The sequence below is a fragment of the Narcine bancroftii genome, chromosome 13 (assembly GCF_036971445.1).
Source record: "Narcine bancroftii isolate sNarBan1 chromosome 13, sNarBan1.hap1, whole genome shotgun sequence".
In the NCBI taxonomy this organism is placed as follows: domain Eukaryota; kingdom Metazoa; phylum Chordata; class Chondrichthyes; order Torpediniformes; family Narcinidae; genus Narcine; species Narcine bancroftii.
Genome location: NC_091481.1, coordinates 70,855,574 through 70,870,993, shown reverse-complemented (window position 1 = coordinate 70,870,993; position 15,420 = coordinate 70,855,574). Strand labels below are relative to the sequence as shown.

The following is a 15,420-nucleotide window of genomic DNA, read 5'->3' as shown; positions in this document are numbered from 1 at the left end:
TGGGAGATGCACAAATTGCTGAATTTTACATCACTCATGTGCAACTGCATTTGTTAAGATTTTATATCCCTTGTGGGGGTGGGGGGGGGGTCTGTGGTCCAGTTTGCAGATGTTGTTAATATTTTCTGAGGTTGTTGGCACACTGAGATTTTTACTGAATCTATTTCTACTTTTAATGCAGTGAAGACTCTAGTAATGTCAGAAATTTCCACTGAACTGTCAGGAGTTATTAGATGTGGTTGTATTATACAGTGTGGTGTAGCTTGGTTTGCATTTCAAATATGACCGTAAGATATAGGAACATAAATAGGCCATTCAGCCCATCGAGTCTGTCCCACCATTTAAACATGAGCTGATCCATTTTCCCACAACTGCCTGTGGCAACAAATTCCACAAATTCACTGCCCTCTGGCTGAAGAAATCCCTCCACATCTCTGTTCTAAGTGGACGCCCTTCATTCCTGAAGTTGTGCCCTCGTGTCCCGGACTCGCTCACCATGGGAAACAGCCTTTCAACATTCAAAATGTTTCAGTGAGATCCTCCCTCATTCTCCTAAATTCCAACGAGTACAGGCCAAGAGCTGTCCAAATGCTCCCCATATAGTAACCCTTTCATTCCCAGAATTATCCTTGTGAACCTCCTCTGAACCCTCTCCAATGTCAGCACATCCTTTCTCCAATGAGGAGCCCAACACTGCTCCCAACACTCCATGTGAGGTCTCACCAGGGCCTTCTAATGCCTTCACATCACATCCCTGCTCTTGTATTCTATTCCCTTTGAAATGAACGCCATGGATTAGGAACCCTAGAATTCGGGCTCTCAAGCTTCTTAAATTTAGTGGGTTTTTGTGTACGTAATCGCCAGAGATGCACAATGGCAACAAATGACCACACTTAATACAGGTCATCTCAGCACTGACAAATTCCTTTGGCTACTGTATTTTTCTTTTACAGTGTTCATTTTTAGACATAATTTCAACCATTTCATGCTCTTTTATATGGTGATAAAATGTCTATTTACATTTTTGTCAAGTGTTCAGTTTATTTTCCCTTAAAATGCTGTATTTGCTAATGAATAAACCATCAACATTTACCTGTTCATCTCTTTATTCCTCCTTAAATTTAAATTTTAAAAGTCCTGCCTGAGAATCTGTAAAATCCCTGAGCAGCCTGGATTTTGGGACATTTACTGTAATATTTTACACCCAGTTGGTGGTATTTTATATTTTACACAACCATTGAAAATGTGGGTTCATATCCAATACCACCTTGAAGCTTCAGTCCCTGAAGTTACTGCGAGGGGTCGCATCAAGGTATTAGAGTAAAACACCATGGTCAGCACAGAGTCTGTGGGCTGAAGGGCCCCTGTAGGCACTGTGATTGTAGTAGAAGTGCTGGAGGAATTCAGCAGGTCTCGCAGCATCCAGGAGAGGTAAAGATAGATTACCGACCTTTTAGGCCTGAGCCCTTGTTCAAGGGAGCCGCAGAGTCCTGTTCTGTCTGTTGGCAACCCAAGCTCCAGATCCAACCCTCCGACACGATGAGGAAGCCCTCAGTGCCCAGAGCCCTTGCCCTCAGCATCCTCTCGAATCCCAGTTCTCACAAGCCAGCCTCCTGCAACCTGTGTCGGTTCCTTGCCCACAAGTCGCCAAGAGCTCGCTGCCTGGGCACGTCCTTCAGCCACGGAACCCCTTGCTTCGCCACCGTGGACTTCTACTTCTCCTCCTCCTCAATAGAGGGTGGTCTCTCCGTTACTGGTGCCCCGCACCGGTCCGCTGCTCCCCTCGAGGCTGCTGCCAAACACAGGCACAGCCATCTTGGGCCTAGATGCCGCAGTCGCAGGATTTTAAATAAAACACTGTCGGCTCCTTTAACAGGCCGTTTAATGCTACAGGGAGCTGTCGACAGTTGGACTGGCAGGTTCGACCCCCAAGGAGGAGAGCGTGGCTTTCGTGAGACCAGTGGCACAGCGCCAGAGGCCCGTGTTTGACCCTGACCTCGGCCACTGTCTGTGTGGAGTTTACACGTTCTGCCTGTGACCACGTGGGTTTCCTCCGAGTGCTCCTATTCCCTCAAGTGTCCCAAAGTGGTGTGGACTAGTGGGTGGGTTGCCCGCCAGCTTGTAAGTGAATGGCAGAATCTGGAGGAAGGTGGTGACAAGGGAATAAAGGATCATTAGCTGATGGTCAGCACAGAGCCTTTAGGCCGAAGGACATCAATTCCAGCTGTCCCCATGACTCCTTTTGAATAGCCTGCTGCTGAATCCTTTAGTATTTTTACATGTATCATGTTACTGCGTCTGTCAGCATTTTACTTACAGTGAATCACCATTGTGGATCGGAGAGTATCACATGTGCAGTGTACATTTCCGGGCTGTCAGGTATTCAAGTGCATACATCTTGCCAAACATTCACATTTAAATTCAATATTGCATGACTGGGTTTATTAATATTTTATATACAATGGTTTTTAGTGCAGTTACTAATTATTTTCTACACATTATTAACGTATCCAAGTGACTTAATATAATGGGAAGTGCTTTCAATTACCCTATCACACCCACCAACACTGCCTGTTGCTCGGTTATAACCCCCAAATAAAAAAAATCCCCCTTTGTCTTCATCTTTGAAATATTAATTATCATTGTTACACCGTGAGCTCAGCGCTATTCCAGCGCCAGCAATCAGGTCCAGGGTTTGAATCCCACGCTGTCTGTAAGGAGTTTGTACGTTCTCCCCGTGTTTGCGTGGACCCTTCAAAATAAACTGGGACTGTTGGTCAATGGAGTGTAATTGGGCAGCACAGGCTCGTGGGACGGAAGGGCCTGTTACTGTGCTGTGTGTCCAAATTTTAAAAATTAATTTTAAAAATTTGAGGGATTTGACTCTGCGTTCTTGAGTAATGCAGGGAGGTGCAATCCTTTAGCACAGGGTTTCCTATCATAGAATATTACAGCAGTGAAACAGGCCCTTCAGTCCTTCTAGTCTGTGCCAGACCATTTTTCTGCCTAGTTCCATTAACCTGCACCCAGTCCATAGCCCTCCATACCTCTCCCATCCATTTACCTGTCCAAATTCCCAGTCTCCCCATGTCTGCGTGGGCTTCCTATGAGTGCTCCAGTTTCCTCCCACTGTTCAAAATGTACTGGGGTTTGTAGGTCAACTGGGCAGCACAGGTTTGTGAGCTGAAAGGCCTGTTACCGTGCTGCATATATGTGTAAACTTTCTAAACTGATGCTTTCTCCAGTATTTGGCATGCAAATACAGCCTGCAATTCCTCAAAGCTCCCACCAAGTTATGGCAAGGCATCAGAGCTCTCCTGGGCATCAAAGGTTATGGTGAGAAGGCCAGGCAGTGGGGCATGGGAAAATGGATCAGCTCATGATTAAATGGTGGGGCAGACTGGATGGGGCTGAAGGATCTTTGTTTGCTCCTGTGTCTTGTGGTCCTTGGAGCTCTGTGAGACAAAGATATCACGGGGAGGGGCGCTGACCATGCGGAGACAAATCTGCGCCTCCACTGCTCCGCTGTTGAGCTCCAAACCCTTCTGTCTGCACACAGCCATAGCCCGTCGTTCATCCATTCATGGGGGGGGCGGTGGGGGGGGTCACGAGAAACATGCAAGCCAGTGAGCACCGAAGAATTTTCTGCCTGGAGCCATTTCTTGCCCAGAAATCAGCGGCAATAAAGATTAAATTACTGTTGACAGTATAACATTGAAGTTTGAAATTATTGCCACAGAGTCAATTACTGCTCGTGAAGTATATAGCCCGATGCAGTAAAAGATCTATTCATTGCTTTCTAATGTCACCACATGCTCCTGAACTTCACATTTGTAACTTACTACCAGCTATTAATTATTTCATGTGTAAATCATCCAAGCCCACCAATTAGATTTGAGGCTGTAACTCTCTCCAGGTTATCAGTTATTCTATATTTTAGCCACTGAAACTTTTGATTAAATTTAATTTGCACCAAGCTATGTGTTCTGCTCTCCCTAAACCAGCAGAGAGACTTGCACTAAATTATATTATGGGAGCAGGAATGAATGACGAAGATTGGGTGTTAAAACAGCTGTTCGCAGCCTGACCCCAAAGCTTGGAGTTGCAAACAGCAGCAAGGGTTGGAGCGGGGAGTGATGGATCAAGGAGTCAAGTTCAAGTTTATTGACGTCAGACTGCACACGTACAAGCCGATGAAACACCGTTCTCCGGTCCTCAGAGCAACCAAACACAACACATGCAGACAAACAATGCACATGCAGAACAACCCTTCATATATTGGCAAATTTCTACAGATATGTGCTGACTGGCTGCATCACACTCTGGTACGGGGACACATAAAGCCCTCCAAAGGGTAGTGGACACAGCCCTGGACATAACAGGCAAAACCCTCCCCACCATCGAGAACTTTTTTTTTATTTTTGGGAACCCTGCCGTCGAAGAGCAGCAGCGATCATCAAGGATCCACACCACCCAGCGCACGGTCTGTTCTCACTGCTACCATCAGGAAAGAGGTATCGGTGCCACAAGACTCGCACCACCAGGTTCAGGAACAGCTGCTCCCCCTCCACCATCAGACTCCTCAACAACAAACTCAATCAGCGACTCATTTAAGGACCCTGACTTGTACACTTTGATTTTTTTTCTCTCTGTATTGCAGAGTCAGTTTGTCTACATTTCTTTATTTGTTTTCACATGCAAGTTGACTACAGTATCATGGGGAGCATTCTAGCTGGTTGCATCGTTGTCTGGTATGTAGGCACCAATGCTCAGGACAAGAATAAACTCCTGAGGGTGGTTAACTCAGCCTGCGACAACACAGGCACCAGACTTCACTCCATTGAGGACGTCTACACAAGGTCCTGTCTTAAAAAAGCAGCCTCGATCCTCAAGGACCCCCACCACCCAGGACAGGCTATGCCCTCTTCACTCTACTCCCATCAGGGAAAAGGTACAGGAGCCTGAAGACGAGCACCCAGAGGCACAAGGACACTCTCATCCCCTCCGCCATCAGATTCCTGAATGAACCCCAGACACTGCCTCACTCGACTTTTCATGCACGATTTTTATTTATTGTAAGATGGTTTATATAAATAGTTGCACTGAGATGCTACCACAAAACAACAAATTTTGTGAATGACAATAAATTCTGATTCTTATGTGGTAATTCTGCCTCTCCCACAGGGAAAATGATATCAGGGTTGTATATGATGGCATGTAAGTTCTTGGACAATAAATCTGAATCAAGGGATGTAAAAGGCTGGAGAGTGTAAGTATTTTTGCAGCAAGTTGAAAAACAAGGGCCTGGAATCTAAGATTCAGGGGGTTTGGGTGAAGAGGGATGGGGCAGAAAGTGGGAAGGGAGATTCCACCTGTAAACAGGACACTTAACAAATAAATCTCCAGCTGTTTCAAATGTGACAAATGATATGAGATGAAACCATGTCAGAACCTTCCATGACAACAGGGTGACATCACTCTGATCTCACAAAGACATGACGGTGCCTGTTAAATCTACTCCCATTAGTTGGTGAGACAGCCTGAGGCCAGTTTGTTCTTGTGTCCAATCTTCAATCGAGGAGCAGATGGCAGGATGGAGGAATTATATCAATAATATCCTGAAGGACAAGAATGTGGAAGATGTCGCCATTGTGGCTCAAGCCAACAGCCAAGCTGTCTGGGCTTCCAAACCTGAAGGCATATTTGCTGCTATCTCCCCGCAGGAGGTCAGTGCACTGATGGGGCAGGACCGCAGGACGTTCTTGCAGACGGGCATCACTGTCGGAGGGAAGAAATGCTCCATCATCAGGGACAACCTCCTGGTCCACGACGACGAAGTGATGGACGTGAGGATGAAAGGCAGGCAGAGCAAGAGCATCTGTGTTGGCAAATCCATCAAGACCATGGTGTTTGCAATGGGCAGAAGAGGGGTCCATGGTGGAGTTCTCAACACAAAGGTCCATGAGATAATCTGCTTCCTGAAGCTGAGGGAGATTTAAAGGGAGGGAAGGGTTTTTGAAAGCATTTTAGCAGACCCATATTAATAATAAATTGTTAAATTCCTCCGAGTCTCTCATTTTGTTTTAACAATGTGCTGAATGTTTGTTAACACCAGGCCTGGACTCGCAATGAAGCAAAATAAGCAGGTGCTTAGGGAACCGAGGAAAGGGGCAGCACAGAGTTTTTCCCAGTGCCCGATTTACCAGGGTGCAGCTGTACATACAGGTTATATTTAATGTAGTTGTGGTGTCTGACCCGGAAGAAAACAAAATTTTTAATCTATTTCACATTCATTTATTGAGTCTTAATGTCTGTCAGTGAGACAATGGAAGGGTTGAGGAGGAGCCATTGTTGGGCTATGCTTAGGGTACCAGTTGGTCTTAATCCGGCCCTGGTTCACTGGCAGGGAGCATAAGGGTTATAAGATTGGGAATGGAGTTGGCGACTAGCCTCTAGTGAACTGTTTTCCACCAAGATCTGTGAACTTCCGTACCATCATTTCTATCCTATCCCTGAAGTGTCCAAAGGTTTTGATCAGTCTTCAACTTGGATGTAGGCAGCCCATTGAGAACAGAGTGGGATGTAGTAGAACTTTTTCTTCCCCCTTCCATCCTGAGATGGCGACCCTCGTTTCTATTCTTTCCGGTCAACTTGACACCAAGTTGAACTTGACACCAGAGGGCAGCCCCTCTTTGCTCTCTGCCACCTCCCTCAATCAGATTCTTTCTCCCCTCTCCCACCTGTCACCTCTTACCTGTTGGCCTGTGCTCCTCCCCCCTTCCCCTTCTTTTTATTCAAAGGCCCAGTCCCAAAACGTCAACTGCCTTTTGCTTCCTCTGGACGCTGCATGACCTGCTGAGTTTCTCCAGCATTTTCGTGCCCTGCAACGGAAACACCTTCCCACCATCTCCCATGACCCAATGTCCCATGAGATCTCGAGATGGTGCTGGGGAGGGGATCTGGGATAGAGTCTTGGGGGATTGAGTGCAGGGAGAGATAAACTGAAAACGTAGCCCAAAAAAATAAGAGAGCGAACAAGGTGAGTGATTTCAGATGGTCTAAAATAGTAAATAAGAAAATTGTGCACAGCAGTCAGACTGTAACCAAATGTTCCTGCTGCCGATCGCTTTCACCCTGCGTAATGCAACTGAATGCACTCAGAGACAATTGAGGAGTACAACTCACTTTTAATAGCTTACAATCAATGGCCGGTCGACACAATAGTCTGAGGTAAGGCAGGAAAACCATGGTTTTATATTGGGGTAGGTGAGGGTGAAGCCAGGAGAGGAACCAGCCAGCAGAACAACACATCGACAGTGAATTCCACTTCACTGCACCCTGTACCACATCATGCTTTCAGCTACCTGTTATAACTAGAGATACAACACGGTAACAGGCCCTTCCAGCACGAGCCACACCACCCAAACATACTCACCCTGCCAATCCTGTATGCCTTTGGAGGAAACCCAAGTAGTCACGAGGAGAATGTATAGATTCCTTACAGACAGCAGAAAATTCAAACCGCATTGTTAACCTTGCCGCCCAACAGTTCCTACAAGAAACTATCATCGATACGATATAATACGATGCCTTTATTGGTCTTAAATGACAATAAAAGTATCATATCGTGTCTCGGGTTCCCAGTTCAACCCTTCGCCTCCTCTCTGACAACACAGGCTCATCTCAGGATTGATGAACAGTGTCCTGTAAGGAAGTAAATCGTCCCAAAATATGATATATCTTTACGAATACTTGTGACCATGTGCTGTGTATTGTGTGTGTGCATAGCTGTTTCATCGGACTGCATATGTACAGTCAGATGATGATAAACTCGAAATGGAACAGCTGGAGGAAATCCACACAGGTCATGAGGAGAGCATACAAACTCCTTACAGCAGATTCAAACCCGGGATACTGGCGCGTGGGGCTGGGAAACAATTCCTGAACCTACCCTGACCGAGTCCCCACCTCCCACACCTGGCACCACGTGAAGAGATCCCCACTGTTCCATCCCTTGGACTCATTGTTGTCCCCTCCCCCCACTTCATTCCTTTGTCTCGTACCCAGAATGGAACACAAATCTCCACGCAATCTCCAACACAAAGCTTTGTAAAGACTTAGCATCTTGCATCCAAATTTTGTGCCTTTACATTCAGCAACATTGCAGTAAGATTGGGGTTACTGAGTGATGTGTCAAGAAATTCAAATTCCTGGGCATCAACATCTCCAAGGACCTGTCCTGGGGTCTCCATGTTGATGCAATCACGAAGAAGGCTCACCAGCGGTTATATTTCTCAAAGAGTTTGAGGAGGTTTGGTACCGAAGACTGTTGCAAATTGTCCCAGGTGTACCGTGGAGAACATTCCGACTGGTTGCACCACTGTCTGGTATGGAGATGCCAATGCACAAGGCAGGAAAGGCCACAGAGAGTTGTGAAATCTGCCAGCGCCATCACGGGCATCAGATTTCACTGCATCGAGGGCATTGGCAAGAGACAGTGTTTTAAGAAAGCAGCCTCTATCCTCAAGGACCCCCAACACCCAGGTCATGGCGTATTTTCACTGTTACCATCGGGAAGGAGGTACAGGAGCCTGAAGACAAGCACCCAGCGGCACAAGGACAGCTTCTTCCCCTCTGCCATCAGATTCCAGAATGGACAATGAACCAAAGACACTGCCTCACTTTCTCTTTTTTTTTGCACTAATTTATTTATTTTTAAATGTAATTTAAAGCAATATTTATACTGTGATGCTGCCATAAAACGATAGATTCCATGACAATTAATTCTGATTCTGACTCCAATCCCACAGCTACAAGCCCCACGATCTCTTTGACTACCATCTCCTCCATCATCTGCTCAAGCACACGTCACCACATCCTCTCTCTGTCTGAGGGTCAGACACTCAAAACTGCACTTTCAGGGCATGACCACACGGTTCACAGCAGGAACTCCCCATCACCCCATTGAGGAGTTCGATGCGGTGTCACCCACAACACAAGAAGAGATACAAGGGGGGCCCCTACCTTGTCAGCTGCCGATAAACGGACACCTTTGTTCGATGAGCTTGTAGTGGTCTTGTTTGAGAATCCTCTGTCAGTCTGCGGAAGGAATTGAAACCAACCTGTGAGTTCAAGGTTGAAAACCCCGTTTACATTTCAACTCCTGTCAACACCTAATTGTATTTGTGTTCGGAGATTGCACCAGTCATTAATAAGTGAGTAGGTCCCAACACATGGAACAGGTTGCTGGGTACCTGGTGTTCATGGGGATCAGGTATTCTATTGTATGGTCGGCAGCTGCAGTGAATCATTAGGAAAGTTAATGGTAATTTTATTTCAAGAAGAATTGAAGGCAAAAGTTGGGAGGTTGTGCTGAATTCCCGATAGGACGGGAGTGCTTGCTGTGTGGTGTACTGCTCTCATTTAAGGAAGCATGTTAAGTTTTTAAATTTAGGCCAGTGGTTCTCAACCTTTTTCTTCCCACTCACGTACCATTTTCAGTAATGCCATCGGGGATCTGTGATTAGTAAGGGATTACTTCAGGTGGTATGTGAGTGGGAAGAGAAGGTTGAGAATCATTGCTCTAGACTCAATTGTTACTGAAATATTTTGCTTGAGAAAAATTGTCATTGGTCCATTTCTTTGGAGTTATGAAACCATGCACATAACAAGTCAATTAGAGAAGATTAAAACAGTGGGTTTCAAACATGTTCTCCCCACTCACATTCCACCTTAAGCAATCTCATACTAATCAAAGAACACCGATGGCAGAGGGATTACTTAAAGTGGGATGTGAGTGGAAGGAACAAGGTTGGAAACCACTGGTTTAGACATGCTGCTCAGTAACAGGCCCTTCCGGCCCATGAGCCCACACCACACAATTACACCCAATTGACCAACAACTCCTGGTCTGTATTTTTTTTGAATGGCTGGAAGAAACTGGAGCACCCGAAGGAAGCCCATACAGGGGCTAGTGGGCCGGAAGGGCCTGTTGCCGTGCTGTGTGCCTAAATTTCTCCTCATCCCATTTTGTCTTGCTGTGACATTGCATCGTAATGTTTCTTCCACACTGCCTGTTTATTTGAGTTCCACTGAGTAACCCCTGTTGTCAGAATAATCAGTGGTTCAAGGTGGAAGCCCACCACTCTCTACCCAAGGAACAAAGAGAGAGGAATCCACACAGCTGTCTAGTGCCCCACCCCCACCCAAGGATATCCCGTCTCAGGCCTGGTGATCATCTGTGGGGAGATATATTTGCTCGTTGAGTCAGAGTTGCTCCTCATTGAGAGTCTTCTATCGGTCTGGCAGGGGATTGGGAGAGAGGAGAGGAGGATTGGGAGCAAGGAGAGGAGGAATGGAAGCGAGAAGAGGAGGATTGGGAGCGAGAAGAGGATTGGGAGTGAGAAGAGGAGGACTGGGAGCAAGGAGAGGAGGATGGAGCGAGGAGAGGACTGGGAGCAAAGAGAGGACTGGGAGTGAGGACAGGACTGGGTGAGAGGAGAGGACGGAGAGAGGAGAGGGGCAGGATGGGATCCAGGGAGCTTCACTGGAAGAGTTTGAACTTGCTGCAGTAGTTCTGACATTGCCTCATAGAAAGACCAGGTGGGGTTCCAGGGATGAGATGTCCAGAGGTGTAACACAGGGATGGATACTTCAAATGGCCATTCCCAGCTGCACCTCCTCATACTGGAACTTGCACCTTTGCTGCTCCCTCAGGTCCCAGCCCATCTGACATTCCCACCAACCTTCCTGCAGCACCATCTAGTCAGAATCCAGGGATTCCCCCGGGAAACCTTGCTCCAGGGTTACAGGACCAGCATCGTTTATTTGTCATATTGTGCTGAGCACAGAGAGAAGGGTCTAACAGCTCATCTCTAATCATGGAAGGAACTCAATTACGGTAAACCCCTGTTACCCAGAATTCAAGCAAACAGCAAAAAAAAAATTGAGGAAAATAAATAAATAATTGTAAGGTAAATAAAAAAATAAATAAAAGTTTAACTTTATAAAAGTAAATGTTCTCTGAAGTTGCACATAAATCTTTGGTGAAGATGGGAGCAAATATCAGCCAGCAGAGGGAGGGCCTAGGTCGGGCTTTGCTCATAGCAGCTGTGTGAACAAAGTTGTGTGAAACAGCAACGGTGTCGCCCAGGACGATGAGCTGGTTGATGCCACTCACTGTTGGGAAACTCTCTTAAAGTCTCTCCCTCCTTATCCCTGCTTTTAAGAGTCACCCGGTCAGAGGTTTTATCTGTAAACTTGGATAGGGGTGGGGTTAATTATTTATAATGTGATTGTTCATCTTTCAGGCAGCTCCGTGGAGGGGGAAGAACCTGCAGATGCAGTGACGGTTAAATGTTTTCCAAGAACATGACTGAAAATAAAGTAAAATGCTTAAAGGTTTATATATTCATGCAGGTGAAGTTTATTCAGTGTCAGTACAGTCTAGTATTTTTGGCTAAGCTGCTTATTCTTAATGCAGGTGTATTAGTTGGGCATTGGAAAAGTGAGTCTGAAGGAACTGGAAAACCCACTTATCCAGCATATACCAATCCCCAGAGGTGCCGGATACCAGGGGTTTTACTGCACAGAGTGTAGGATGATCAATTAACACCAAGCAAGGGCAGCCTGAGAGCACTGTTGGGGGTTGATTTAGGGGCCTGATGGTTGTGGTGAAGACGTTGTACCTGGGCAGTTTTGCTGCATCAGCCCACATCCCAGAAACAAACACAAAACCGGCCTTACCTTATTGCCCCTGTCAGTTGCCTGTTGCCGGACATCTTTGTTCAGTGAGTTTGAGGTGGTCCGATTTGGGAATCCCTTCTCAGGCTGTTGAGGAACGAGAGGCATGCAAGAGTTCCAATGACCTGAAGATTATTTACTTTGTTTTGTCCACCTGAGACATAACTCCTCACCGGGGGCCCGTCAAAACTTGATGTATGGAGGCAAGAGTAAACGAGTTTTTAAAACTATGGAGTGAGTCGGGGGCCTGTGACTAGAGGTGTCCCACAGGAACAGTGCTGGGACCCTCGCTGCTTGCAATAAACATGAATGACTTGGATCTGGAAGGCAAGATCAGGGAGTTTGCGGATGACACAAAGGTCGGTGGGGTTGTGAGTGTGTGGAAGGCTGCATAGAGATTGTGATACGATGGTGAAATAGACAAAAAATATCAGATTAAATAATCAACGACCTATCCCGGGCCCACACACCTCTGCATCAGTCAGGAAGATGCAGCAGCGCCTACACTTCCTCAGAAGGTTGAGGAGGGCAAAGCTGCTGTCTCCCTCCCCCCCCCCCCACCGCCCATCTTGATGACATTTTAAAGGAGCATTATCGAGAGTGTCCTGACTGGATGCATCGCTGTGCGGGATGGGAGCTGCAAGTCGTCAGTGCAGAGAATCATCGCGCAAGGGCCGAGAAGATCACTGGGGTCTCCCTTTCCTCCTCTTGACAACATCTACCAGAGGCATTGCTTAAATAGGGCTCAAAGAATTTCCACCCAGCACCCGGGATCTTTGACCCACTACCATCAGGAAGGAGGTAGAGGAGCATCGGAATCAGGGCGGGCAGCCCGGGGAATAGCTTCTCCCCACAGGCTGTGAGACTGATGTGTCCTGTAACTGAGTAAATCATCCCAAATATATCTATGTGTATGTGATATAGATGGATATTGTTTAATGGCATATTTATACACATAGGTGTGGACATCGTGAATGCACATGCATCATGTTTCTGAGAAACGTTGTTGCGTCGGATTGTATATATGTACAGTCAGATGATGATAAAGTTGAACGACCCACTTTGGGAGCAGAAATGAAGCTAGAAAGTACACCATGAATGGTAGGGTCCTGAGGACCAGATGGATCTTGGAACATGAGTATGTAGATCTTTGAAGGAGGCAGCAGAGTTAAGTAACTTGTTAGGGACGAATATCTATCTTCATTAGTCGGGGTATTGAATAAAAAAATGTTAGGCTTCATAAAACCTTGGCCAGGCCTCATTGGGAGTATGTGGTCACCAAGGCTAAGGGAGGATGTGTTAGGACGAGAGAAGGTGCGTCGGGTCTCCTGTAGCCAGAGGTGGAGAGGGACACTGCTGAGGGACATAAATCCGAGAGGAATAGAGAGGGCAGTTTGTTAGTAACATCCCACCACCACCACCATCAGAGGTGGATAAAACCAGGGGACACACACAGAGGGCAACGGGGAGAAGATTCAGAGGGGATGGGAGAGGGACTTACTTCACCCAGAGAGGGGCAAGTATGTGGACTTCACTACCTGAAAGAGAGCTTGAAGCTGGGTCACTGGCAGCATTTCAGTGTCCAGGTGAGCACTCAAATCACCTCCGGACCTAGTGCTGGTCAACAGGAGTAATACGGATGGGTGTCCACTGACAAGTTGGGTCAAATGGCCCATGTCTTTACCCTATTCATCTGTGATTCCATGACATATAAAGCCTTCCAGTTCACTCACGTCCTCCAGCCGTCGCACTCTGGCCCGTACATGGCTCCAGACCCAACACTGCAGTCGCACCAGGGCACAACTAAACTGAGGGGTGAGTGAAGTATGGACGATGCTCATTGATCTTGCCAGTGCCCACACTCAGGAAAAAATGAACAGAGATGGTGAATCAGGCTCCAGACAAAGCCCCCAATACCCTTCTGGAGGACACTCGGGGGGGGGGGGGGGAAAGGGGGGGCCAGAGAGCGCGCGCAGCCTTGTCTGGATCTGCCCCAGGACCACAGTGGCATTAGCCTCACCTCGTGCTGGTCGGCCGTCCGTGGGTAGACGTCTTTGTGTGTGGAGGTGGGGCTGCTCTTGGGTGAGAATCCTCGCTCCGCCTGCACAGGAAGTTAAAACAAAACCTGAGTTAGGGCTCATGCTTTCGTGTCATCTGCCGGTGGTGACGCACAGGGTACTCCGAGCAAAGGCACCTCCTGCTCTCTCAGGGCAGCCCCGATAGGGCAGGACAGCAAGGCTGGGGCAGCAGAAAGTGCCAGGAGATTTGTGATATTGTGCAGAATTTTCAAGGTTCCTTTATTGTCAGAACACAAAACTCAGCAGGTCACACGGTGAACTTTACATAGTAAATATAAAGGGACAAAACCGATGTTTCAGGCTTGATCCCTTCATTAAGGTGTGAACAAAATGTCGGCAGGTGCCCGAACAAAACAGTGCAGGCATTCTTTTTTGTTCAGAACTTTATCTTTGCTCAAAAAAGGACACTGTGTTGACCTGCTGAGTTTTTGCTTCACCCACGGGGTCTGCACACTGACATATTTTACTTCCTTTACTGTCATGTAAATAAAAATTATAATATACACAATATAATATACACAATCTGAGGGGGACCAGGCATCGGAACCGGGATGCGAGAGGGTGCCGAGGGCGCTGAAGGGTTCCTGATCATGCCAGACGTTTGCATCTGGGGCTCGGGCTGCCGATGGTTTGGACTGGACTCTGTATGAAGGGAGAGGCTGCAGTAGCGCTGGACGTGAATCCATTGTCATTCAGTGACTTGCTTCTGCTTCTTTCTCTAACTATGGGTGAGCAGGAAATTTCTGCTGAAGGTGAATCTTTGATTGCCTTTTGGTAGATTAAAGGCAATTTTGTGTAATATTACACCTGTTTTATTACATGACAATAAAAGAATCTTGGATCGTGAGATGAATCCAATTCATTGGACGTGAGTGTGGAGAAGACACAACACAAACTACCTTGGACTGTTGGAGTGCAGAAGGATGAAACGGGTAATTTTGACAGCATCCAGGCCAGGACAGAGCAGATGTGGTAAGGATGCTTCCCACAGTCGGGGAGTCTAGAACGAGTCCACAATTTCAGGGTAAAAGGGTGTCAATTTAAAACAGTTTTGCAGAGAAATTTCTTTAAGCAAGAATCGTAAGTCTGTGGAAGTGAGGTTGTTTGGTGTATTTAAGACAGCGATTGAGAGGTATTTGATTAGATGGGGCATCAAGGGTTACGGGGAGAAGGTCGGGGAGTGGGGCTGAGTGATGAGGATCAGCTCATGATTAAATAGCAGAGCAGACTCGATGGGCCTATTTCTGCTCCTAAATCTTGTGATCTTGAACGTTTAAAACAAGCGATAAAGTGAAAAGACTGACCCAATCATTCCTGGTGAAAGTCCGAAGATATCCCGGATGAAGAGAGCACTCAGAGAAATTTGTTTCCACCTGAAGGTTGGACAATCACCAATTAAAAAAGAAGGAAACAATTCTGAGTGTTAAAAACTGTCCTTCCTCTCAAGGCGCGTACCGACGCACAGCAACAAGAATGGCACGGCGATAGGAGTTTGTACCGCTCCCCATGTCCATGTGACCACTCTGGTTTCCTTCGTCCCTCCCAAAATGTACAGGGGTTGTAGGTTAATTGGGCCACATGGGGTCGTGGACCAGAAGGG

General features: G+C 46.9%; 2 protein-coding genes across 5 annotated transcripts in view; one reads left to right on the top strand and one right to left on the bottom strand.

Moving 5' to 3' along the window:
• The window catches only part of triobpb (TRIO and F-actin binding protein b), a 167,758-nt gene that overhangs the window by 114,270 nt on the left and 38,068 nt on the right, over nucleotides 1-15,420 (bottom strand). For all 4 annotated transcript variants that reach the window (XM_069909011.1, XM_069909012.1, XM_069909014.1 and 1 more), the window contains 4 exons: nucleotides 15,125-15,193; nucleotides 13,763-13,843; nucleotides 11,746-11,829; nucleotides 9,025-9,099 (listed from right to left, as the gene is read on the bottom strand). In XM_069909011.1, coding sequence (XP_069765112.1) covers nucleotides 9,025-9,099; nucleotides 11,746-11,829; nucleotides 13,763-13,843; nucleotides 15,125-15,193 — 309 coding nt within the window. The remainder of the gene's footprint in view (nucleotides 1-9,024; nucleotides 9,100-11,745; nucleotides 11,830-13,762; nucleotides 13,844-15,124; nucleotides 15,194-15,420) is intronic.
• On the top strand, nucleotides 5,509-6,063 carry LOC138747902 (profilin-3-like). Its single transcript, XM_069907527.1, has one exon. The coding sequence runs from the start codon at nucleotides 5,586-5,588 to the stop codon at nucleotides 5,997-5,999; it is 414 nt and encodes a 137-aa protein (XP_069763628.1). The 5' UTR covers nucleotides 5,509-5,585; the 3' UTR covers nucleotides 6,000-6,063.

Excerpts from the sequence above, each read along its gene's own strand:
- LOC138747902 (XM_069907527.1), top strand. The coding sequence starts at position 5,586 with ATGGCAGGATGGAGGAATTATATCAATAATATCCTGAAGGACAAGAAT.